The 24615-nt window shown below is 46.9% G+C and overlaps 1 protein-coding gene across 1 annotated transcript in view; it reads right to left on the bottom strand.

Moving 5' to 3' along the window:
• The window catches only part of ABCC4 (ATP binding cassette subfamily C member 4 (PEL blood group)), a gene marked incomplete at its 5' end in the record, with an annotated part of 504496 nt that overhangs the window by 134115 nt on the left and 345766 nt on the right, over window positions 1–24615 (bottom strand). The window contains one exon of the mRNA XM_082245314.1: window positions 4999–5149. Within this exon, the coding sequence (XP_082101440.1) occupies window positions 4999–5149 (151 nt within the window). The remainder of the gene's footprint in view (window positions 1–4998; window positions 5150–24615) is intronic.

The following is a 24615-nucleotide window of genomic DNA, read 5'->3' as shown; positions in this document are numbered from 1 at the left end:
CAAATCAGCTTTGTCACAAAAGCAGTCTTTAGAGAATTTAACCCAACCCAACTCAAAAACAGAGGGGCGGGTACTACGTCTGTCAATGAGCTAAGAGAAAAGGATTTTACGGTAAGATTTTACAAAAATCCATTTTTCTCTATCGCTCATTGACAGACGTAGTCCTCGGTGATACAGCACCTTCGGGAAGTCCCAGAGCAGTATCACAAATGAGGGGTGGGAAAATGTAAATCAAATCCAATCTAGAAGGCCCAACCGGTGCCAACTAGAAGTTTACAATGCTCATCCTTAATGATGAGACTCAACAAAAAAATTTTCAAACAGAAAAAAACCCTCGAGGAAGACCACCGGTCTCCTCAAATAGCGGCCTGCAAAACCTTGCGGCCAAATGAGGCATCTGCCGATGCCATCACATCAATTTTATAAAATTTTGTAAAGGTATGTACCGACGACCAGGTGGCCGCCTTACATACCTGGACCACTGACGCCTAATGGCGAAAGGCCCAGGAAGTACTGAGCGCTCGAGTGGAGTGCGCCCTAACAGGTAACGGAGGACTCTGACCCTTAATAGAATAAGCCTGTACCACCGTCTGTCTAATCCATTTGGCAATAGTCGCGGCAGATGCAGGCAACCCCTTTCTGGGGCCATCCGTGATCACAAAAAGTGAATCCGTCTTACGGAACGATTCCGTAGGTTTCAGGTATACCCTGATTGCCCGAACCACATCCAAGGAATGCAACGCATGTTCCCGATGATGATTGGGCTGAGGACACAAGGAAGGTAGTACAATATCTTCATTCAGATGAAAATCTGAAACCACCTTTGGAAGAAAGGATGGCTTAGGATGAAGCACTACCTTATCCCTATGAATCACTAAGTATGGGGACTGGCATGATAAAGCAGCCAGTTCTGACACCCTACGTGCAGAAGTGATAGCCACCAAGAAGGCCACCTTCTGGGATAATGTAAGCAAGGGAATCTCCCTGATGTTTTCAAAAGGAGGTTTCTGTAGAACCGACAAAACCAAATTAAGATCCCAGGGCGGTAAGGGCGCGCGGACTGGTGGAGCCAGGTGCCGCACCCCTTGGATGAAATTCCGCACCAAGGACTTGGTAGCTAAAGGTTTCTGAAAGAAGATTGCTAATGCTGAAACTTGACCCTTGATGGTGCTCAAGGCTAGCTTCTGCTCAACCCCTTTCTGCAGAAAGGCCAATATTCGAGTCACCGAATAGGTACGTGGAGGAAATCCTAAAGATTCGCACCACGCGATATAAGTCTTCCATGTGTGATAATAGACTCTGCTGGAAGTCGCTTTCCTTGCTTTAATAAGGGTAGGAATGACTGAAGCTGACAACCCTCTGTCCTTCAGTACTTGGGTCTCAATGGCCAGGCCATTAAACCCAGCGACTGTAAAGCACAATGGTAGATTGGTCCTCGAGACCGCAGATACTCCCTGAGACGCAGTTCCCACGGAACGTCCGCGACTAGCAAGTCCAAGTCGGCCAGGCCGGCTTGGCGAGGCCAGCCTAGAATTTCTAGGACCACTGGCACTGACGGGATCTGAACCAGGCGTCCCTAGAGCTATCTGGCCCCGACCATCCGAGAAAGTCTGGTCGTTCTCTGTTCCCACACATTTATCCGACACCTGATTCCTATCAGGAACGGTGATCTCTCCTGGTTGAATCTCAGGGACCGAAGTCACCCGGCTAGAGGCTTCTTGGTCTGTCTGGTCAACCAGATCCGATTCCTGTGGGGAATTGAGACTAATCTTAGGAAAAGGTAAAGTAAAAGATCTGTTCAGGGAACGGTGACTACCGCTCCCTGTAGTACTTAAATGTTGGAAGGGAAGAATCGCACCGGTAGTAGTAGTCGATGCTCGATCTAATGTCCTGAATACCGGTGAAAACGTCCCCCCACCCTCAAGCCGGGTGGGGGCGCACCTTCAGGCTGTGTAATCCTTTGCTTCGGGTTTGGCTGAGTCGGTCCTCTGTTTGTCTGACCAGCCTTTCTTGAACCCTCCTGGAGGAGTCTTGCCTTTCCCGCTTGTTCCAGCCGGGCGTGCAAACCCTTTATGGGCGGTAAAGAAAGGTCCTCGCTTGTTGTGAGGTCCCTTAGCTTTAGCAGCCTGTGGCAAGAAAGTGCTCTTGCCCCCAGTGGCATCTTTAATGATTTCATCGAGGGTGGCCCCAAATAGGCTATTCCCCTGAAAGGGGAGATTCGTCAAGGTCTTTTTGGAACCTAGGTCAGCTGACCAGCATTTTAACTACAGCACACGTCTGAGGATTACCGCTGACATAGATGCATGCCCTAATAGGGGAGTAGTGTCCAAGGCTGCGTCACAGATAAACTGTAGCCCTTGTATAATCTGTTCCATCAAATCAGATGTTTCCTGGGGAATATCTTTTCCCCTAAGGTCTTGGCGTACCAATCTCGCCCATTCCGTAAGTGTCTGGGAAACTAGACCAATAACAATTACTGGTCTAAATGCTGACCCTATCAGAGAGAAGATAGTGCGGGACTCTGCTTCCATCTTCCGATCCACCGGATCCTTAAAGGACGAAGTGTCCTCCACTGGGATAACTGTGGCTTTATTCAGCCTGGAAATAGGTGGATCCACCACTGGTGGTACCGTCCATTTTTTAATTAGGGATTCCTCAAACGGATAACGTCTAGCAATACGCTTGGAAATAGTAAAGGTACGTTTAGAATGCTCCCATTCTCCTTTAATTTTATTACCAAAACACTTGGGTACAGGAAAAACCTTCACCGTTTTGATGGGCTTGTTAGTACCAAAGGGAATCTCTGTTTCAGTTGCCTCTGCCGGTAAAACCTCAAGTCTTAAGGTTTCCCGCACCGCCACAACTAGTGCGTCCACCAATGCTTCTTCCTGAATTATGGCGGAAGAATGCACGTCCTCCTCACTGTCTGAGGGAGCTTTACCTGAGATAACAGCCCTTGCAGAGGGACCTGCAGCTGCAGTGACCATCTCTGAATCTGAGTCAGAGGTGTCAGATATTATAGGGGTAAGCGGGGGTCGCTTTCTTGACCCCCGTCCCTGACAGGCCGCCTCCACCCGAGCCACCATAGACTCCAAAACTGCTGTAAATGCATCCATGCTCTGTGCACCGGCGGGTCCCGAGGCCCCCTCGAGGGAAACAGGTGGGGGTACTTGTGTGGCAGGGTCCATGATTATTCCAGTAACTACCCGGAAACTTCAATCCAACTTAAATAAAAAACTTTTTTTTTTTTTTTTCCAGACCCCCAGCGCCACAAAAGCCCCTCAGTGTTACCTGCTAGGGATCCCTATCGAGCGAGAGAGAGAGATAGACCCCCAGGCTCACCACTTGATGCTCAGAGTTCACTTGCAACAGGTTACAGCGCTGTGTCCATAAACAGGAAGTCTTTTGGCTGGCTGCCCAGGAAGAAAGGAGGCGGCTCCGCCCCTCTGCACGCCTTCCGGCGCCTCCCCTAGCTCCACGAGGTGTTGGAGTCACCTCAAACATGGCCGCCCCCATGCTGCAGACACGAGGCTACGCCAAAATGGCGGCCTCGTGCGATCTACGACGGTTTGCACAGCATAGCGGAGTCCTGCAGTAACTAGGCATCGCAAAACCTTTCTCTCATGGAGATCAGCTTGACCGGCGGTACCGAACCCTGGCGGAACCGCATGGCCGTCGGGAGACCTGCTTCAGCTGGAGGAATGACCTGGCAAGCCGCATCCCTGTCCTGTGACTTCTGACAGGTAGGATACTACTTGTAACACAGTAAGCTTCCAGTGCGGCCACATATTACAATCATTTAAACATACTTTGTAATTAGATTGTCAGCTCCCAAACCAAGCCTGCAGGCTTTTTGTACACAAAAATCACACTCAATTAGGGGGATCTGTGACATGTTATAGGATAGAGGGGAACCCATCCTTACCATTACAGAGAGGGGCCCGCGTTCACCACAAGACCCGTCAGGGGGAAAAGGGGAACATACTACTCACCATACCGGAACCAGGCGGGCGCCATTCCTGACAGTACCCCCCTCCACCGAAGTTGGAGGGCTGTCGACCAATATGGACGCCGTGACTCATGGTCCTTGGCGTTTCAGCGAGACGTTTAACTCGCAGGGTCAGTCCCTCCAGTGGGACAATGTCGCGGCCGACCCAGCGCGGAGCTATGGCCTGCACGCGCTCGTAGGCTGAACTGGGGTGACCACTGGATCTCAACATCCCGCCCGTCGCCCAGTTCAGCTTTCTTGCTTGAAGATCTCACAGGAACACTGGAGAAAAAAAGCTGTCTAAAAAATCTTTTCTAAGAAAAAAATCCTGCCAGGACCGAAGATCCCAGCAAGGTATCTAGGTCCTTACTCCTGACTAGACAGAAAAAAACTGATTTGCTGAGGCAGAGAGAGAGAGGATATACCCTCTGGGACTGCCCCTAAGGTGTGGCCAGAGCATTTTATTTCCTGTCTAGTCCTACTCCTGTGGAGGCAACATAACCCGAAGGTGCTGTATCACCGAGGACTACGTCTGTCAATGAGCGATAGAGAAATATATATTTTTTTTAAAATAATAAACATGTAATATTTACCTGCTCGGTGTATTGCACAGAGCTACCTCAAACCTCCTTTTCAGAGGTCTCCTGCTGACGCTCTTTCTCCTCTTATGTGTGTGCCACCATAGCAAGCCGCTTGCTAGGGTAGCTCAGCCCCACCCCTGCTCCCTCCTCACAGGATTTGAATGACAGCATCAGGGGCTAATGGCTCCCGTTGCTGCCTCTCTGTGCTGTGAAGGCAGAGAGAGAGGAGACAGCAACTACAGACGGGCACAGTGCTGTATTAAGTGAGGACTCAGGTAAATATTTGGGATGCGGGGGGGGGGGGGGGATATGCATACAAATACTGGCACATTTTTTTACCTTAACGCAGGGAATGCATTAAGGGAAGAAAATGTCTTATCTTTACAATCACTTTAAAATTACTCACGTTCATAGATTCTTAAAACTTACTTGTAGACTCCAGTCGTTTAATATCACGTGACGTTTCGAGGAAATACCTCCTCAAGAAATAAAATATAAGCACAAGAGGAAGCAAGGGAATTAATATCCAAGGAATGATAGCAATAGCAACAGCAATCACACCTAGAATTTGGAGAAACACCTAAAAGAAAGGAGATAAAAAATGTGTCAGATATTAGTAAGCTTTAGGAAAAAATGCAAGTCAGTGGAGTAAACATGCAGCACAGCATGTGCTATTCTAAAAGCTGCTTCACACATCACAACCTAAGCCTGCCCAAAGAGGAGTCCATTTTTTTTTTAGTTCAACCAGTGGCTTGATTCCCTCGGCCACACATTTGAGGTGGATGAGAGAATCCTCCCAGATATGTCATTGTATTACGACAGTGGGGAGACTTTCCCACTGTCATTATACACATATCAGGATTGCAAGTCTACAGTGCTGATCAAATGGGGTGGCTGTACAAAATTCTTTACAACCACAGTGTCCATAAAATGGATCAAAAGTCAGTTGTCCCTGCTAAATTGGATGAATTTCGAATCATGCATGGTCAGCTTAAAGTTTAACTTTACCCATTACAACTTGATAAAATTCATGTTCTTTAGCAAGGAACATACATTCCACATTAATAATTATGCTACCTGTAAATAGCCTCCAGCATTGTTCCCATTTCCTAATACTGGAGGCTGCCATTATGCTGAAGCCCAGAGTCCTGAGTAGCATTAAATCTTGAAGTGGTTGTAAAGTCAGAAGGTTTTTTTTTTATCTGAATGCATTCTATGCATTCAGATAAAAAGCCTTCTGTGTGCAGCAACCTCCCTCAGCCCCCCTAATACTTACCTGGGCCCCATTTCTATCCAGCGATGTCCACGAGTGCCTCAGCCGTCCAGAACTCTCTCTCTCTCTCCTGATTGGCTGAGACACAGCAGTGGCGCCATTGCCTCCCGTTGCTGCCAAAAAAAACTCAGTTAGCCAATCAGGAGAGAGAGGGGGTGGGGCCGAACAGCAGCTCTGTGTTTGAGCAAGCTGCTTGCTGTGGGGGCACTCAACAGGAGGAAGGAGCCAGAAGCTCCAGCCAGGGACCAGAGAAGAGGAGGATCGGGGATGCCCTATGCAAAACCAACTGCACAGAGGAGGTAAGTATACATGTTTGTTATTTTTAAAATAAACTGGATTTTTGACTTACCGCAAAATCCTTTTCTCTTAAGTTTATTGACGGACGCAGTTCTCTCTGATTCATATCAGTACGGTAATAATGCCCCCTACAGGAGTAGGACACTAGGCAGAAAAAAGTTCTGGCTATGCCTATGGGCAGTCCCGGAGGGTACACCCTCTCTCTTCCTGCATAGGATGCCAGTTTTGTATCAAAGCAGTGTCAGAAAAGTAACACCAACCCAACTCAAAATAGAGGAGGGGGTACTGCGTCCATTTACTATGTAACTATCAAGGATCAGAACATTAAGGGGTATGAGAGATGATTACGGACACACACGCCTACACAGGTTGAACTGGATGGACTATTGTCTTTATTCAACCTCAACTACTAAGTAACTATGCAACAATGAACTTAAGAGAAAAGGATTTTGTGGTAAGTCAAAAATCCAGTTTTCTCTATCGTTCATTGACCGAGGAAGTTTTCTCTGATTCATATCAGTAGGGACAACCCAAAGCAATGCCATAAAATGAGGGGTGGGAACAGCAGAAAAGAACAAGTCCCCAAGGCCAAATATAGCTAACCAGGCAACATAGGACTCATGATGCCCACCTGAAAACAACAGTAAACACCCTCAAGGAAGGCCAAAAGCCCTCCAAACAGCAGCCAGCAAAAAACCTTGCGGCCGAAAAGAGGCATCTGCAGATGCCAGCACATCCACCTTATAAAACGTGGTAAAGGTGTAAACAGACTACCAGGTAGCCGACTTGCAACCTGGAGCACAGATGCCCACAAGGCGAAAAGCCCATGAAGCACTAGGTGTCTGAGTAGAACGCGCCGAAACAGGGAAAGGCAGGACCTGACCCCTAATTGAATAAACCTGCACCACCGTCACAGCATAGACACAGCAGACGCAGGCAGTCCCATTCACGGGCCATCCATAAGTACAGAGAGCGAGCCTGACACACGAAAAGACTCAGTAGTCACCAAGTACACCTGGAGTGCCCGCACTCTAAGCAGAGTAAGCAATGCACATTCCTTAGCATGTAAGGGCTCAGGACGCAAGATGGGAATACAATGTCCCCATGCAAGTGAACACCAGAAAACACCTTCGGAGGGAAGGATGGATCCGGATGAAGTAACACTTGGCCCCATGACCAACATATAGGGAGAACGACAGGACAATGTCGCCAGTGCCAACACCTGCACGCAGAGTGACAGCAACCAAGAAGGCCACCTTCTGTAATAAGGTAGGCAGGGGATACCCCCAAATACTCACAAACAGAGGGTCTAAAAGAACCGACTGCACCAAATCAAGGTCCGCACCGGAAGCACCAAGTGTCGCACTCCTTGGAAGAAGTCAAGCACCAGGGCAAAGACAGCCAGCGGCCTTCGGAAAGCCATAACCGAAACCCGACCCTTGACAGTACTCAAGGCCAACTTGTGATCAGCTCCCCATTGAAGGAAGCCAAGATCCGGGCCACCGAGTAAGAGCGAGGGGGAGCCCACGCAATATACGACTGTCTCGTATGATGAACAAAAATCACCCTAGAAGTCGCTTCTCACGCTTAAAGCAGGCTGGGAATCACTGAAGCAGCCAAACCCCCGTCCTTCAGCACCTGGCATTCAACAGCCAAGTCGGCAAAGTCAGCAACCGCAAAGTTGGACGGGAGATGGGCCCTGGAGACAATAACTACTCCCTGAGGGGAATTCTCCAAGGAGCGTCTGCGGCCAGCTTGACCAAGTGGGCGTACCAAGCTCGGTGAGGCCCGTCCGGAGCTACGAGAAAGACCGGAATCCCTTCCACCTCGATTCTGCGAAAAATTCTTGGCAGCAATTTGGGAGGAGGAAAGGCAGACCACAGCTGAGACTGACCTTGGCCCATCCGTGAGCACGCACACACGACTATGCCGGCGGCAGCTGTGCGTAGATGACCATGCTAAACACCATGGAATCGTTCAAGTTTAACCTAGCAAATGTTCTTGCCCATGACATGACAAAACCCATGGTGCCACCATTGCAACCGCCAGAAGGTCCCGGGAGCGGACCACAAACCGCAGCACTAGCCTGTAGATGCGACGCCAACAGGTCCATGTCTGGAGTGCCCCCAACTAAGGCACAACTGCAGAAAACACCTCCGGATATAGGGACCATTTCCCTGCATTCAGACCTGTCGACTGAGGCAATCCGCTCGGCTAAGGTTTCCACACCTGAAAAGGGAACAGCGGAAGAGCTGGAACAAGGCGCACTGCCCAAAGAAGAATTGACACATCCAAGGCCGCAAGGACACCCTTGGTGCCCCCTTGGTGAATGACATAAGCCACGGTCGTGGCGTAGTCGATTGAAAGTGCACCGGGCAGCTGCCCGAGCCAGTGAACCAGGCAAAGCTGTATTGCTCTCAGCCCCAGGACATTGATCGGTAACCTGGATCCTCCAGGGACCATACTCCCGAAGCAGAGAACCTGCCGAGGACTACTTCCCACTCAGACAGGCTTGCATCTGCGGTGATAAGTGTTCAGGAAAAAGGGGAGGGAGGATTCCAGCTCAAGACTTTCTGATCAGCCAGCTCAGCCAGATCCGAAAGTCCAGAGAGTTTGGATTCTAGTCCAATTCGAGAAGGATCGCCTTCTGGGGGATCCCTGAGAGGGATTGAGCGAAAGGGAAAGACAGCACAATCAGTCCCAGAACTCGCATACAGGTCCGAAGTGCCGACCATATGCAGGACATGAACCGCAGTCTGAAGTTCCAATAGTCTTTTCCTCTGAGAAAGAAAACCTGACTGAGAGCGAGTCCAAAGTCAGGCCCAGATAGTCCAGTCTCATGGAAGGGACCATGGGTGACTTCTGAATGTTCAGAACCCACCTGAACTCCTGCAGAGTTCTCGTGGTGACTTCAAAATACGTTTGTCAGCACCGTAGTAGACTCCACACGGAGAAGCACATCGGCCAGGAACCCCAGACGGATACGCCCTGTTGCCGCAACAGCGCCAGGACCGGAGCCACACCTTGTGAAGACCCTAGCAGCATGAGCGAGACCCAAGGGCAACGCCACAAACCGAGAGAGATCCTTCCCCACGGCAAAAAAAAAAAAAAAAAAAACGGAGAACCCGTAGGTGTCCCGAACATAACAGGATGTGAAGGTAGGCAGCTTGATGGAGGTCAGGAATCCCCCTGATGCAGGGAAGCCACCGCCGTGCAAACCGCTACCAACTTGAATTTTTGATTTGCACGGAACCATCAAAAGACCAGTTGGTCCAGCTTGTTGAACCAGAGCCTGAACTGCCCCACAGAGCGCCAGTAAGCGATCCGGGGACAGCCGTACATTGGAAGGGAAAAAACCTTACCGGAAATAAACGTATCGGGACTCGATCTTGCAACTGGACCACATGACCTCCTGAACCGAGCAGCCTGGGATCCGGGCCAGCCACAGGTCTTTGACCGGCAAGGACCTCCCCCCATCCCCTAGATGGGTGAGGAGGCACCTTCAGGCCGAGTAGCCCTAGTCTGCAGGTCTGGAAAAAAACTATGTTCTCCAGACAAGGGTCCTTTGGAACCACACGCAGAAGTCTGGAAGGACTTCGCCACATCGACAGTCCACGAGGGACGAAGAAATTGTTTGCGAGCCAAAAGGGAAGAACCCTGACTGCGACGAAGGCCCTTACCCTTGTTAACCTGTGTAAGAAAACACTTCACCCCATGAGACCCTTATATAAATGTCATCCAGAGCAGCGCAAAAAAGGCAATCCCCCTAAACAGGGAGATCCATTAAGACCGTCGTAGAAGTTTGATCAGCAGACCAACACTACAGTCAAGTAGACGCTGGACAACCACCTCTGAAAACGACAAGGTGACCCATACAAGGGAGCCTCGACCAGCGCGGCATCACAAACAAATTGCAGCCCCTGCGCCAGCTGGTCCAACAGCTCCCCCAGGGCAAGAGGGACCTGCCCCACACCAAGTCACAGTGGTGGAACTCCGCCCATCAGGCAAAGTCTGCGTGGCAAGGGAAAACAAACACTGTTCACAGTGCAGACTACGCCAGGGAGTAGACCGCAGGCCACAGCCCGCGCCATCTTATCCCCCAAGTCCTTACAGGAAGGCGGATTCCTCCACTGGAACAACGGTAGTCCCATTCAGCTAGAGACCGTACGTCCACCAAAGGCGGAACAGTCCTCTGTACCAGAGACTCCCCAAAAGGGCAACGTCTAATGGCCGCTTAGACACCCAAGAGGAACATCTCAGGACGGTCCCCTCCTACATGAGCAGCCAGCAAAAAGAGCAGCTCCAGATGGCATGCGAGCCATCTGCACCCCAGGCGCAGCCGCCACTGTGAACCCCAAATCGCAGGGTGTCACGCACCGAAACCGCCAGTGCATCCACCAGCGCCTGTCACGGCAGGGGAGGTAGAAATGTCATCTTAATCATCCGAGGAGACAGGGTGCGAGGTAACAGACCCAGCAGGGAGGCCCCACGTCTGCGGTGGATGAGCCAGACTCAGACTCCGAGACATCAGATGCGGCAGGGGTAGGTGGAAAAACGTCTCAGCGAACCTACCACCTTCACCCGGGCCCAAATGCTTCTCGAACTGCCGAAAAGGCATCGACAGAGTAGGTCCGGGAGGCCCTGTGGCCTCCGTGAGGGGGTCAGGTGGGAACAAATGGCCTGCAGGGTCCATACTGAACATGAGGAACCCGCCAGCAACTTTAAAAAAAAAGAAAAAGAAAAAAATTACATTTTTTTTAAAGAGGCCTCACAGCGCTACAGCTCCCCCTGGAGGTCAGGCACACGCTAACAGACTCCCACAGAGAGGAAGAGACCACCCTCATGAATCACTGTCCTCCAGGCACTCCCACTGGCCTCCACAGCAAAAAAATCGACCGCAAAATGGCCGAAAATGGGTGTACCAAGATGGCTGCTCCCATAGAAGCAGACAGAGGCTACAACAAAATGGTGGCCCTGCGAATCACGGTAATATGAGCCCACAGGGGGACCCCCCAAACGCCCATTCACACCATAAAACCCCACCAAGGCCCCCCCCCCTGCAGGATCGGTCAAGCGCTGCGGACAGCGCACTACCTCGGCTCCCATGCGACCTGCACACTAGGCCCCAGCCTCAGGTAGGCCCAAACAGCCCCCCACGTGGGAGGGGGGGGTGCAGAGGAGAGGGGTCACAACAGAACAGAGGAAACCCAGGAGTGTGAGGGTCCGACCATCCCAGAGAGAGGGCCCGCGAGGGAAGGGGGGGAAGGTTTACTCACCATACCGGGAACACAGGCAGGCGCCATCTCATGACAGGACACCACGCCACCGGAGTAGGGGGGCTGGCGGCCAAATAGGAACACTGCGACATCAGCCTAGACCCTGTCCTGTGCATCCTGGCGAAATGTTTAACTCGCGGAGCCAGTCCCTGTCCAGCGGGACCATGTCGCGGCCGACCCAGCGCGGAGCTAAGGCCTGCACGCACTTGATGGCCAGACTGGGGTGACCACTGGATATGGGGGTCCAGTCTGTCGCCCAGCTCGGCATAATTGCAAGAAGATCTCACAGGAAAAATTATCCGGAGAAAAAAGGACTAGCTACAAAAAATTTAATTCTATATCAGGACCAAAGATCCCAGCAAGGAACTAGGTCCTTACTTGACTGACTACTTACCGACTAGGCAGATTAAAAACTGGCATCCTATGCAGGAAGAGAGAGGGTGTACCCTCCTGGACTGCCCATAGGCGTAGCCAGAACTTTTTTCTGCCTAGTGTCCTACTCCTGTAGGGGGCAGTATTACCCTACTGTTATGAATCAGAGAGAACTGCGTCTGTCAATGAACGATAGTGAAACAGACTTTACAATCACTTCAATGTTGTCAGCAGACCGGCTCTACAAATTTGTCACAGTGCCTAAAAATAGAGAGCAACTGATCATGTGCAGAGCAGAGCGAGACAAAGTAATATTTGATTTTACACAGAACAGATACTTATTTTCAGTGTTTTACATAGCTATACCTACAAAAGGGGCCAGTATAAAGTGATCAAGCAGGACTTAATTTTGTAACTAAAGGTCCACTTTAAGAAAATAAATTTTTTACATTAACCACTTGCCGACCAGCCGCCCTATATACGGCGGCAGGTTCCCGCAAATTGCTGTACCTGTTTGGCGGTTCGCGGGAGCGATCCTGGGGGCGCACACGCGTCGCTGGGGCGCACCCACTCACTAGCGGGAAAGCCAATCCATGGGGCCAGTGGCCGCAATTGCCGCTGGGCACCCGCGAGCGCTCCCTGTGGAGAGAGAACGGCGGTCTGCTGTTTTAAACACAGCAGACCATTGTTCTTTCAGGAATCAATACAGAGCTCCTGTGTTCCTCCTATTTAGGAACACAGGTCTCTGTATTGTTTTCACAAGCTCATCCCCCCAGTTTGAAAACACCCCCTAGGCTCATATTTAACCTTTTGATCGTCCCTGGGTTAACCCCTTCCCTGCCAGTGTCATTAATACAGTAACAGTGCAGAATGTTATATAGCAGAAAGTGAAAAATATAGATTTTATTTTTTTCAGAATTGTCGCTCTTTTTTTGTTTATAGCGCAAAAAAAATCGCACAGGTGATCAAATTCCACCAAAAGAAAGCTCTATTTGTGGGGCAAAAAAGGACATCAGTTTTATTTCGGAACAGCATCGCACGGCTATGCAGTTGTCCCTTAAATTAACGCAGTGCCGAATCGCAAAAAATGGCCTGGTCATTAAGGGGGAAAATCTTCTGGTCCTTAAGTGGTTAAATGTGTTTTCCTGCAGTGAAAAGCAAAAAGGAATGCATTTTTTATATACATTATGTATACAGGATATTTAAACACTTTAAAAAAAAAAAGAAAAATATTACTTATTTTATGAACATATTTATGTATACATTGTGACAAACAGAGGGCTTTCAAAATAAGCTCTATTAAACTGTTTGCCATTTTCTCTACAAAAATAATTATTACATTTTAGAATACTGTATATCAAGCATACACTATTAACCATGTAGCAACAAACAAATGAATTGCAGCAAAAATATTATTTTAGATAGATAGCTAGATAGATAGAAAATGGTCTGCCATTTTCCAATGAGTTGGTTATTTATCCTGATTGAATATAGTGTGGAAATTTTATTTGCTTACTTTTTTCTGATTGCTACGACTACTATTGATTGCCCGAGATCAGAAGCGTAAAAAGCAAAGTAGGCACTATTTGTTTTGGTTCTGGGAAGAGGGGGATTCTATGATGATGAATGGTGGTGTCTGACTACAGAATGAAAGTCAGAGAGGGTAGCATTGGGTTAGGAAATGATGTTGGCGAGCACCGATGGAACAGACTTTTCTCGGAAACTCAACAACCAAAGGAATTACACTGTAATTGTGGTGTTTCAATGCCAGTAGGTGAGCAAACTGACTAGATTTTCTGTGGATCATAAAAGATCAGAGGATGGTCTATTTACGTTGAGCTGGATCTCTATACAATTGTGAGTGTGATTTTATCTGTTCTTACTAAAGTGTTCATAACTTCTACAAAATTCAGTTCTCTATTGGATTGTTCCTAAAATGTGAATATGTCATAATTGTAATCTTATACCACCTTCGGGCTAAGTTCACCTTTAGCAAAAAAAAAAAATGTACATGATACTACAGGTAAAAAAAAATCTGAATTTATTATTTTTTTTACTTGGTGGTCTCCAAAGTATTGCCCCAACGTTTAACGGATTGGGGTGCAATCAGGGCCGGTGCTTACACTAGGCTGCCGCCTAGGGCGCATTGCAACCTAGGAGCACAGCCATGAGTCGGCACTCTCTGTCCATCATGAATGATCCTTGTGAGCTGAGGGGAGGGGGCCACAGTGGGGGAGGAAGAATGGACAGAGGAAGATGCCAGATGCCAGGTGTCTGGGGCAGTGGCTGAACTACCAGGCCTTGGCTTTCCACCACTGTTGGGGGCGGCCCCAAGAGGCAGGAAGGGAGCCCACAGGAGTGCTGCCTGCATGATGATCCTCTTCGGCTGGAGCTGAGGGGTGTAAACCCTGGGCCGGAAGTGACTCTCTGCACTGAGCTGGTGGGCAGCCATTAATTTCCCTGGGTCGGTATTAAGCAGGGAGCAGAGGAGAGCTGAACCTGACCCCTAGCATGGCACTGGAGGGCGGCACCTTTGCTGGAGCAGAAACGACGAGGCACCGGAATGGTCTGAGGAGGTTGGGGATTCAGGACGTGCGAAGCTGGCTGCTGCTTCTCCCTTCACCAGGAGTCGGTTGGAGCTGTGGCGAGCACTGTTGTCCTGGAGAGGAGCATCCTAGGAGAAGGAATAGGCAGGATCATGGTGAAGGAGGGCAGAGTGCAGGCCACTCTCTTCACACTGCCCAGTGAGTGTCCCCAGAACAGGGGATTAGGGTCCCTGGGTGTGACATGGAGGTTCCCTGGTGTGAAAGGGAATCAGGGTCACCAGGTGTGCCATGGTGGTTAGGGGTCACCGGGTGTAACAGGGTTTTAGTTTCACCAGGTGTGCCATGAGGAATAGGGGTCCCTGGGTGTGCTATGGGGGATTGAGGTTCCCAGGTGTGACATGGAGGGACATTAGGGTCCCCATGTGTGACATGGAAAAACATCAGGGTCTCTGGGTATGACATGGAGGAACATCAGGTGCCCCTGGTGTGACATGGAGGATCATCGGGGTCCCTTGGTGTGGCATAGAGGGACATTAGGGTCCTAAGGTGTGACATGGAGGAATATGGGGGTCACTGGGTGTGAGAGCATAACAGAGGAACCATCGGATCAGGGTCACTGGGTATGACAGGAGTTTTTAAACCCTTCCCTTTTTAATTTATTTTTTTGGGGGCGGGGGACCCGAGTAGCTGGTCTTGCCTAGGGCGTAAAATAGTCTAGCACCGGCCCTGGGTGCAATGTCAGGCTCCTGCAGGCACACAGTACAGTTACTGAGCTGCAGGAAGATTCAATGAACTATAAGTACGCTGATTAGTGCCCTTGTAATTCCTTGAGAACTACAAACCATCTGCCGCAGTGGCAGACGTGACTTGTAGTTTATTCATTTACAGATTTTTGTGAATGAATGATGTGGTTGTGGGAGCAAAGCCCTGCACAGCCACACTGTACAGTCACCATCAATATCATCAGTACATGAGGTTTTGCTCCTCATCAAACATGCACCTTTCTTCCACTTCCTCCCTCGGCGGCCGCGGCCCGCGTCGTCACTTCCAGTTTGCAATGATTCCTGGGAGCTGAACGTCATCACTCCCAGGAATCAATGCGACGGCACCGGCCCCGCTCGTCACTTCCGGTGCGGCACCGCATTCTCTGCTAAACAGCTTCTGGGCATGCCCAGAAGCTGTGGAGGAATGCGGCACCGCACCGGAAGTGACGAGCGGGGCCGGTGCAGGCGCATTCTGGGAGAAGAGGACACGGAAGAGGACGCAGAAGAGGATCGCGCTGGCTTCAGCTGCCCACATCCGAGATGGCAATGCTGGAGAAGAAATTTTAAAAGGTAAGGATATCTTCTTGCAGGTAAGTGCGACCCGGGACAGTACAGAGGCTATCCATTGTGGAATGTACTACCCCCGACTGGGGGAATTTTTATTGAAATTTTTTTTTCATGGCCGGAAACTCCATTTAAACTGACAATTGCACGGTTGTGTGCTGCTGTACCCAAATAAAATTTATGTCTTTTTACCCCACAAATAGAGCTTTCTTTTGGTGGTATTTGATCACCTCTGTGGTTTTTATTTTTGGCTAAAAGAAGAAAATTACCCACAATTTTGAAAAAAAAAATTATATTTTTTACTTTCTGCTATAAAACTTTCCCAATAAAAATGTTTTCATCAATTTATGCCAATCTGTATTCTGCTACATATTTTTGGTTAAAAAAATCCTAATAGGTGTATTTTGATTTGTTTGCAAAAGTTATAGCGTCTACAACCCCCCCATACATACGCACACATCATGCAGTAAAAATGCTGAGGCTGTCAATGACAGGTTGTGTGCTGAAGCTCCCTCCCATCACCTCTTCACCTCTTGGTGTCTGTCAGAAGTGACTCATGCAGATTGAGAAACTAGGCAGCAGACAGAAATGACACCTAATGCTCTGGACTGAGACAAGTACACACTATAGAGGAATATGCTTTGTTCCTATTTCACGTCAGAGTATTACAACCACTTTAAGTTGCTGTATGTTCAGAACCTGGAGTATAAACTCCATAAAAAAAGACACACTTGCTAATTAGTGTATGTACACTAACAGGCTGTGCACATACTAATCTGTGGCATTTAATAAATGCCATGAGGTTACAATTTGGTTGTCCACATTGGATCACTGCACTGCACTGTTATATGCAGGCAGTGGTGTAGTGGTTAGCACTTTCACCTAGCAGCAAGAGGGTCACTGGTTCGAATCCCAACTACGACACTACCTGCCTGGAGTTTGCATGTCTCCCTGTGACTGTGTGGGTTTCCTCAGGGTACTCCGGTTTCCTCCCACACTCCAAAGACATGCTGGTAGGTTAATTGGATCCTGTATAAAATTAGCCCTACTATGTATGTATGAATGTGAGTTAGGGACCTTAGATTGTACGCTCCTTGAGGGCAGGGACTGATGTGAATGTGTAATGTATATATAAAGCGCTGCGTAAATGGACAGCGTTATACAAGTACCTGAAATAATAATAATACAATGATTAGCAATGACAGAAAGTATGACACCAAAAGAGAATTGAAAACACAGGAGAAAAATTAAACCTCTAGTGAAAAATTAACACTGTCCCTTTAAATACCAAACAATTGTGTATGAATTTTTACGTCAATTAGCATATCATATTATAAGCAGGGCCGCCATGGGGGGGGGGGGGGGGAGCCCATACACATGTTGAGGGCCTGGGCTTCCCGAGGGGCCTGGCCACCCGGGCCCAAAAACCATGGCTGGAGCCCCCCAGACTGCTGTGTGGGGTTACTTTCTAGGTCAGGCCTGGCCAATTCAGCAGGGAAAGAAGGGGGTGGGCGGAGGCAGAGAGGAGACTGGGCACCATGATCTGCAGGCTGGAGCCCCCCAGGCTGCTTTGACTGCTGTGCGGGGTTACTTTCTAGGTCAGGCCTGGCCAAATCAGCAGGGAAGGAAGGGGGTGGGCGGAGGCAGAGAGGAGACTGGGCACCATGATCTGCAGGCTGGAGCCCCCCAGGCTGCTTTGACTGCTGTGCGGGGTTACTTTCTAGGTCAGGCCTGGCCAATTCAGCAGGGAAGGAAGGGGGTGGGCGGAGGCAGAGAGGAGACTGGGCACCATGATCTGCAGGCTGTAGCAATTAAAATTTTTAATTGCTACAACCTGCAGATCACAGTGCTCAGTCACCTCTCTGCCTCCACCCACCCCCTTTCCTTCTGAGGATTCCCCATGACTGGAATGGCTGTGTGTGCCAGTAGGGGGTCTTCCATCCGAAAGGTGTGTGTGTTGAATGTGCCATCTTAACAAATACTACATGGGGATGTCTGTGCCCGACTGGGCAGTCTCTTTGCTCAATATATGGGGATGTCTCTGCTGGATTGGGCCAACTCTTTGCTGAATATATGTGGATGCAAGCACTGATGACCTGGAATACAACTTAATGTATGAAAATTAAAAGTGTTAATATAATGTGGGTGCACTGAAGGCCCTGGTTGGATGGACAGTGGATGGATTCAGTAGGACGGCCAATAATAGCGATTTAAAAAAATTAAAAATGTGAGTGTCTTCTTTAAATGATATCCAGATGATTCGGGTCCTGGTATACACTTTTCCACAGTGATAACCACCGCCAACACACTGCACTCACCAGAAAATTTGGCTGCTTAGATTATAGGCTGCATACTGGCATGTGGATCTCTCGCAAAAGGAATGGGTCACAACTTTTCCTCAGGAACGGTCACTTTAAATAAAATAACCCTCTGCTAATGGCATCAGTAAGGCTGTCACTTCCAAGAGCCAGCAGGTATATAGTGCAGCTTTCTGGGAGAAGTGCTCAGCACAGGATCCAGATGTAATCATATAGTGTAGTAATTTATTAAAAACAGGGCTTTAACAAGCACTGGGACCTCCGTGAGTCTCTTATGCTGGCCCGGATGGATCTCAGGTCCTTTGGTGTCCACCAATACCTGCGAAGTGCTGATGATTTATTGCAACTTTTTAACTCAGAATAGATTCCCACAGCCTCATACCTTTTGGACTGAATTAGATGAGAAAAAAATACAAACTGAATTGTTGCATCTCCTCCTCATCACCCCTGAGGAAGGGCGTGGTCCCGAAACGCATAGGATGTTCAGGAGAATTGGTGCATTACACTGTATTTCTGTTGGAAGGTTCAACATAAATGGCTGTGAAATGTACATGTTTTTATAAACCGTGATTGTGATATTAAATATATCTTTTTATACATTCAAAATAAACCAAATCATTTTTATATGGAATGGTGTCTGAGATGCCGTTTTGAAGTACCATCCCAAGGGGGATATTTTTGGCTTTGATACATACAGGGATGATGGCAACCTACACCAGGCTCTAACATTCATGGGAAACTTAAGAACTGATTTGGTGCTAAGGACGCACAGGACCTTTTCCAAATGCAGACCGCGGCCACCCTGCAGCTGTGTGAACTGGTTCCATTGAGAGCCGGTCACACTCACCTGTCATGCGAATTGGATGCAGGTAAACCCACATCCAATTCGCATATGTTTAAACCCGCCCTAAAAGGACATACAGTATGTAAAAAAATGAATAGTGATCAACATCAAAATAAACCAATGGTTTTATAACCTAATCCGCAGAGAGAAATATATGTACTACGGTAAACCATATGGATAAATCAAGTTTACTTACAAAGAGACTACAATCATTTCACATTGTGTGATTTTATGTCACGCCTGCAAAATATGTATAATTTGAGCACTAGAACAAATATTGCTGACAGCTAACTGGCAAGACACAGAGCAAGTTAAAACAATTCTTACAGTGAAAAGAATGTCCTGTCTACTGTAACTATAAATTAGTATTTACATCTCCTTATCAGTCTCCCAGTCTTACACATCCTATCAATCATTCAATCTGACAGTTTGTGAAGATATTTAATTAAACAAAAGCCAAACCGCCACCCAAATAACCTAGATTCTGCGCGTCTATAACGTCTATAACAAAGGGAGCAGAGATGATAGCATTAAAATGATAGCCTTGTTTAGTCCCCGAGTGATTCGATTAGCCTCTTGTTAACATTTAATGGCACTATTGTCGCTCTCATGCTGAGAATGACAAATTATGCCTTTGACTGCAAGCAGAGCAGGCGCGGAGGATTTCAAACTGATTAACTGCCGCGGCTCTTCTCGCCTTTGTGATTTTGTTTTTCGGAAACTTTTCAAACTAAAGCACCAGATTCAGATGCAACTCTTGACTATCAACATTTTTGAAGAAAAAAAAACATGTAAAAATTATAAAGGCAAATTACACAAATGACTCTATGTGAAGGTGATGAAAGTAATTCGTAATTTTCTGTTCGGCTACTCTTATTCTGCACATGAGTAGCTCTAATGGAGATCCTCCCACCTGTTGAAATGCCCGGAAAATTAATAACTGGACAAAACACACCCAAGAATAAAGATTTCATTGCTCTAATAGGGGGAGTTAGAAAAAAATATTTTTTTTCAGAATTCAAACCTGTACAACATGTCAATGAAAGTATCCAGCACAACAGAAAAGTTTTTTTTTTTTAATTTCAGAGCAACAAAAATAAAGATCCTGTCATTTACAATAACCATAACTAGTTTAAACAGTTGGAAGTGTTCTCCAATAAGCAGGGAGAAGAAGTTTCCAGTTTGCAGAGCCATAGGTCTGACTCAGGAGGGGGTACGTGGGACCTCTGTGGAGAGATCACTGATTGCACACACAGAGAAAGGGTTCTTCTCTGCAGCATGTTGGCAGTGGAGAGAATTTTCCACTCAGGCTGTGGTTGCTTTCTAAAGAAAATGAACTGTAAGACTTGTAAGACTGTGGGGCTGATTTACTAAAACAGGAGAGTGCAAAATCTGGTGCAACTGTGCATAGAAACCATTTAGCTTCCAGTTTTTTATTTTTAAAGTTTCATTAAACTTTAGTTTTTAAAAAAAATAAAATATACCTACCTGCTCTGTGAGGTGGTTTTGCACAAAGCAGCCCCGATCCTCCTCTTCTCGTATCACCGCCAGTGCTCCAGGCCCCACCTCTTCAGCGAGTGCCTCCATGGAAAGCCACTTTCCATGGGGGCACCCGTGCAGGCTCGCTCCCAAGCCGACCAGTCTGTGTTAATAGACGCAGACTGGGCCCGCCCCCCCGCTTCCTTGTCACAGCATTTGATTGACCGCAGAGGGAGGCAATAGCTGCCGTTGCTATCAATCTGCCCAATGAGGAGGGAGACAGCGCCAAGAGACCCTGCTCTCGTGCACCTTGCTGGATCGAATGGGGCTCAGGTAAGAATAAGGGGGGCTCATGCAGCACAGAGTGTGTTTAACTTAATGCATAGAATGCATTAAGGTAAAAAATCTTAAAGCTTAAGAAACATTTTAACCACTTTAAGACCGTAAGGATTTGCCCCCTTAATGACCAGGCCCTATTTTGCACTGCGATATTTTAACAGACAATTGTGCAGTCATGCGATGCTGTACCCAAATAAAATTGACGTCCTTTTTTTCCCACAAATATAGCTTTCTTTTGGTGGTATTTGATCACCTGTGCGATTTTTATTTTTTGCGCTATACACAAAAAAAGCGACAATTTTGAAAAAAACCCAATATTTTTCACATTCTGTTATATGACATTCTCGAAAAAAAAAAAAATGTATAAATCAAAATTTTACATTTTAGGCCAATTTATTTTCTGCTAAATATTTTTGGTAAAAAAATAAAATTGCAATAAGAGTATTTTGATTGGTTTGCGCAAAATTTATCGCGTATACTAACTACGGGAACAATTTATGTCATTTTTATTGTTTATTTTTTCACTGGTAATGGCGGCGGTCTGCGATTTCTTGTGGGACTGTGACATTGCAGTGGACAGATCAGACCCCTAACTGACATTTTTGACACTTTTGCAGGGACCAGTGACATTACTACAGTAATCAGTGCTAAAAATATGCACTGTTACTGTAATAATGACACTGGCAGGGAAGGGGTTAACCCTGCGGGGTGATCAAGGGGTTAAATGTGAGCCTAGGGGGGTGATTCTAACTGTGGGGGGACGTGGCTTCTGAAATTACCATAGAGACATGTGATCCTATATATCACATGGGCTCTATGACCATTCCAGGGAGAAGAACAATCGGCTGTGTTTACAACAGCTGACCATCCTTCTCTCTGAGCAGGGAGTGATCGCGGGTGTCAGGTGGCAATCGGAGTTGCCTGACACATGCATCGGCTTCCCCGCTGATGATCAGGGATGGGAGTGTGCCAGCGGCTGCGCCACTCGCCCCCTAGCTGCCACCAAGCGAGCAATGTATCCATATGTTGTTTTGCCTGTACGATCCACCCTGCTGCCGTACATATATATATATATATATATATAGTAAGTGGTCGGCAAGTGGTTAAACAAGCTGAAGTTAGAAGCTGATTGGCTACCAGATTTTTCACTCTCCTGTTTTAGTAAATCAACCCCTGTAATGCTGGCCCATGCAGGGTTGGAAAATTATAAAAAAAAAAAAAAACTGGCAGATTTCTAAACATCTGTCAAGCTTGCATGCGATAATGCCATCATTATATTTATACATATGTCGCCTAATTATCTGCAAATTATTGTTTCATAACATAAACGATACATTTTTTGTCGATCGATTGCACGATCCGGGGGTTACATTTTAAAATGTGCATTCGGTGTCGTTTTCAATCAAATCCACTACTAATGTTTAGAAAATTGCTTGTTTAGGCTCAAAAAATCCAACACGATAGTTCATTTTTTTTTTCTACCATAACAGTGAATGGCCAGCATAAGACTATATTTAGTTGATTTAAAGTTCACTTTTTAAAAAAATAAATACATGAATGCACATTTTTTTTGCAGGTAATAATAATAATGCGCATTTATTATTATTATTATTATTATTTTTTTTTATTGGAGCCTGTAAAGCATTTCACTAATGATCAGCAGATAGGTGGTGCCATGCAGGTCTCCTGCAGATCTGTCAGTGCATCTGTGTGCCTCTACATCCTGTACGGGCAAGCAGATGCACTGAAAGGAAGAATCAATGAACTACTAAGGTGCTCCACATCACCGTGGTAGTTCATTGAGAATTACAAGCCAACAGCAGCAAAAGATGTCAGGATGTAGTTCATTCACACACAGAGCTGTGTAAATGAATCACGCGGTCATGTGGGCGGAGTCCCGCAAAGCCGTGCTGATTTCAAAGAGTGACAGCTAGTACGGGGAACTTCTTCCTGCCATAGGGAGGGGAATCGGGCAGAGGCTGCAGCATTGGGAACATGTTACATGTTCCACTCTAAAAACGGGTGGAACATGTAACATGTTCCCAAAGGTGAACATATCCTTTAAATTAAAAGATCAATTAAACTTTAAATCTTTAGCTTTTATTAAAATAATCCCTGACGGTCCTTGTTTACGCACTGTTAAAGCGTTACAAGGCTGTCTACATCTTCCAACTGCTCTACTGCATTGTCAACATGTCACACGCCCTACCAATGGAGATTAAAAGCAGTTGTGCCAACACACATTTCACAGGCATGTTCCACTGTTGTCACCATCAGCAAACCAGAACTGAGAAATGACATAAAGCAGTTGCTGGAGTGCATGCATATAGGAAGGAAAAGGACTCATGGCAACTGCTGGAGATGAGCAGCACTGATATGCAAGCAAAGGAAAAAAACACAAGTATTTTACTAAAATATAACCATAGTGCTTTACCAGCTGAATGTCATTCAGTGAAGGTTTTCATGTACTTTAAAGCCACATAACTGACAAAAGCAATAAAAATGTACAAATTAATACACCACTTTAGCCTCTTACACACTGCAGCCTAAAAAAGCTCAGTACAGCATTTTTTTTTTTTTTTTTTACTCATCTAAAATGCAGCCCACGGTTTACAATGTGCCTGTACACACGGGTGCATAAACAAACGTGTATTCATGAGGTGAAAAAGTAGAAAAATCTGCGTTCCTGGTCAGTATTTTGCACTGATAGGCGACATATACGCGAGTATAGGCGTAAATACAAATTTTGGGAGCTAGAACACAAGAAAAAGATTACGCACATGCGTATGCACACAAATGTGCACAACTATGCCCAACATAAAAGACTGAAATGATGTCCAAAAAGCAGATGCTCAAACATCAGTACCGGGTGAAGGAGGCCTTACATATTATGAATAAAATATAGACGAGTGCAATAAACATAGGGGCATATTTATAAAGCAGGCCAATGTGACATTCACCAAACTTTCAGTGCAAGTGAATCTGCCCGTTTTATACTGTATGTTCCACATTACAGTGATTTATTTTCCTGCAGGGAATATTTGGTGAATGTCACATTCACCGCTTTATAAATGTGCTCCATAGAGTGAAAAGCAAGCAGCTTCAACTAGGGGCCTGTAGACTAACTGAAAACTCACACCAGAATCGCTATTAAAAAAGGTGTGTCTATACAATCACCGGCCATTAGTTACAGCTGTTCAATTCCTTAATAAACACAAATTGCTAACCAGCCAATTGCATCGCAGCAACTCAATGCATTTAGACATCTACACCTGGTGAAGACGACTTGCTGAAGTTCAAACCAAGCATCAGAATGAGGAAGAAAGAGGATTTACATGACTTTGAACATGTCATGGTTGTTGGTGCCAGATGGGCTGGTCTGAGCATTTCAAAAATTGCTGATCTACTGGGATTTTCATGCACAACCATCTCTAGGGTTTACAGTCCGAAATGGTCCGAAAAAGAGAGGAAATCCAGTGAGCGGCAGTTGTGTGGAGGAAAATGCCTTGCTGTTGTCAGAGGAGAATGGGCAGACTGGTTTGAGATTATAGAAAGGCAACAGTAACTCAAATAACCACTCTTACAACCAAGGTATGCAGAATACCATCTCTGAACACACAACACATAGAAGTTTGAAGTAGATGGGCTACATCAGCAAAAGACCACACCGGGTGCCACTCCTGTCAGCTAATAACAGGTAACCGAGACTACAATTTGCACAGGATTACCAAAATTGAAGATTTGAAGACTAGAAAAATGTTGCCTGGTCTGATAAGTTTCAATTTCAGCTGCAACATTCAGATGGTAGGGTCAGAATTTGGCATAAACCACATGAAAGCATGGATCTATCCGTCTTGTGTCAACGGTTCAGGTTGGTGATGGTGGTGTAATAGTGTAGGGCAGTGGTCCTCAACTCCGGTCCTCAGGGCCCACTAACAGGCCAGATTTTAAGTATTACCTTGGGGAGATGCAGA

The sequence above is a fragment of the Pelophylax lessonae genome (genome assembly GCF_965119305.1).
Source record: "Pelophylax lessonae genome assembly, chromosome: 2".
Lineage (NCBI taxonomy): Eukaryota > Metazoa > Chordata > Amphibia > Anura > Ranidae > Pelophylax > Pelophylax lessonae.
The sequence above is the reverse complement of the archived record's forward strand: the minus strand, read 5'-3'. Positions and strand labels throughout refer to the sequence as shown.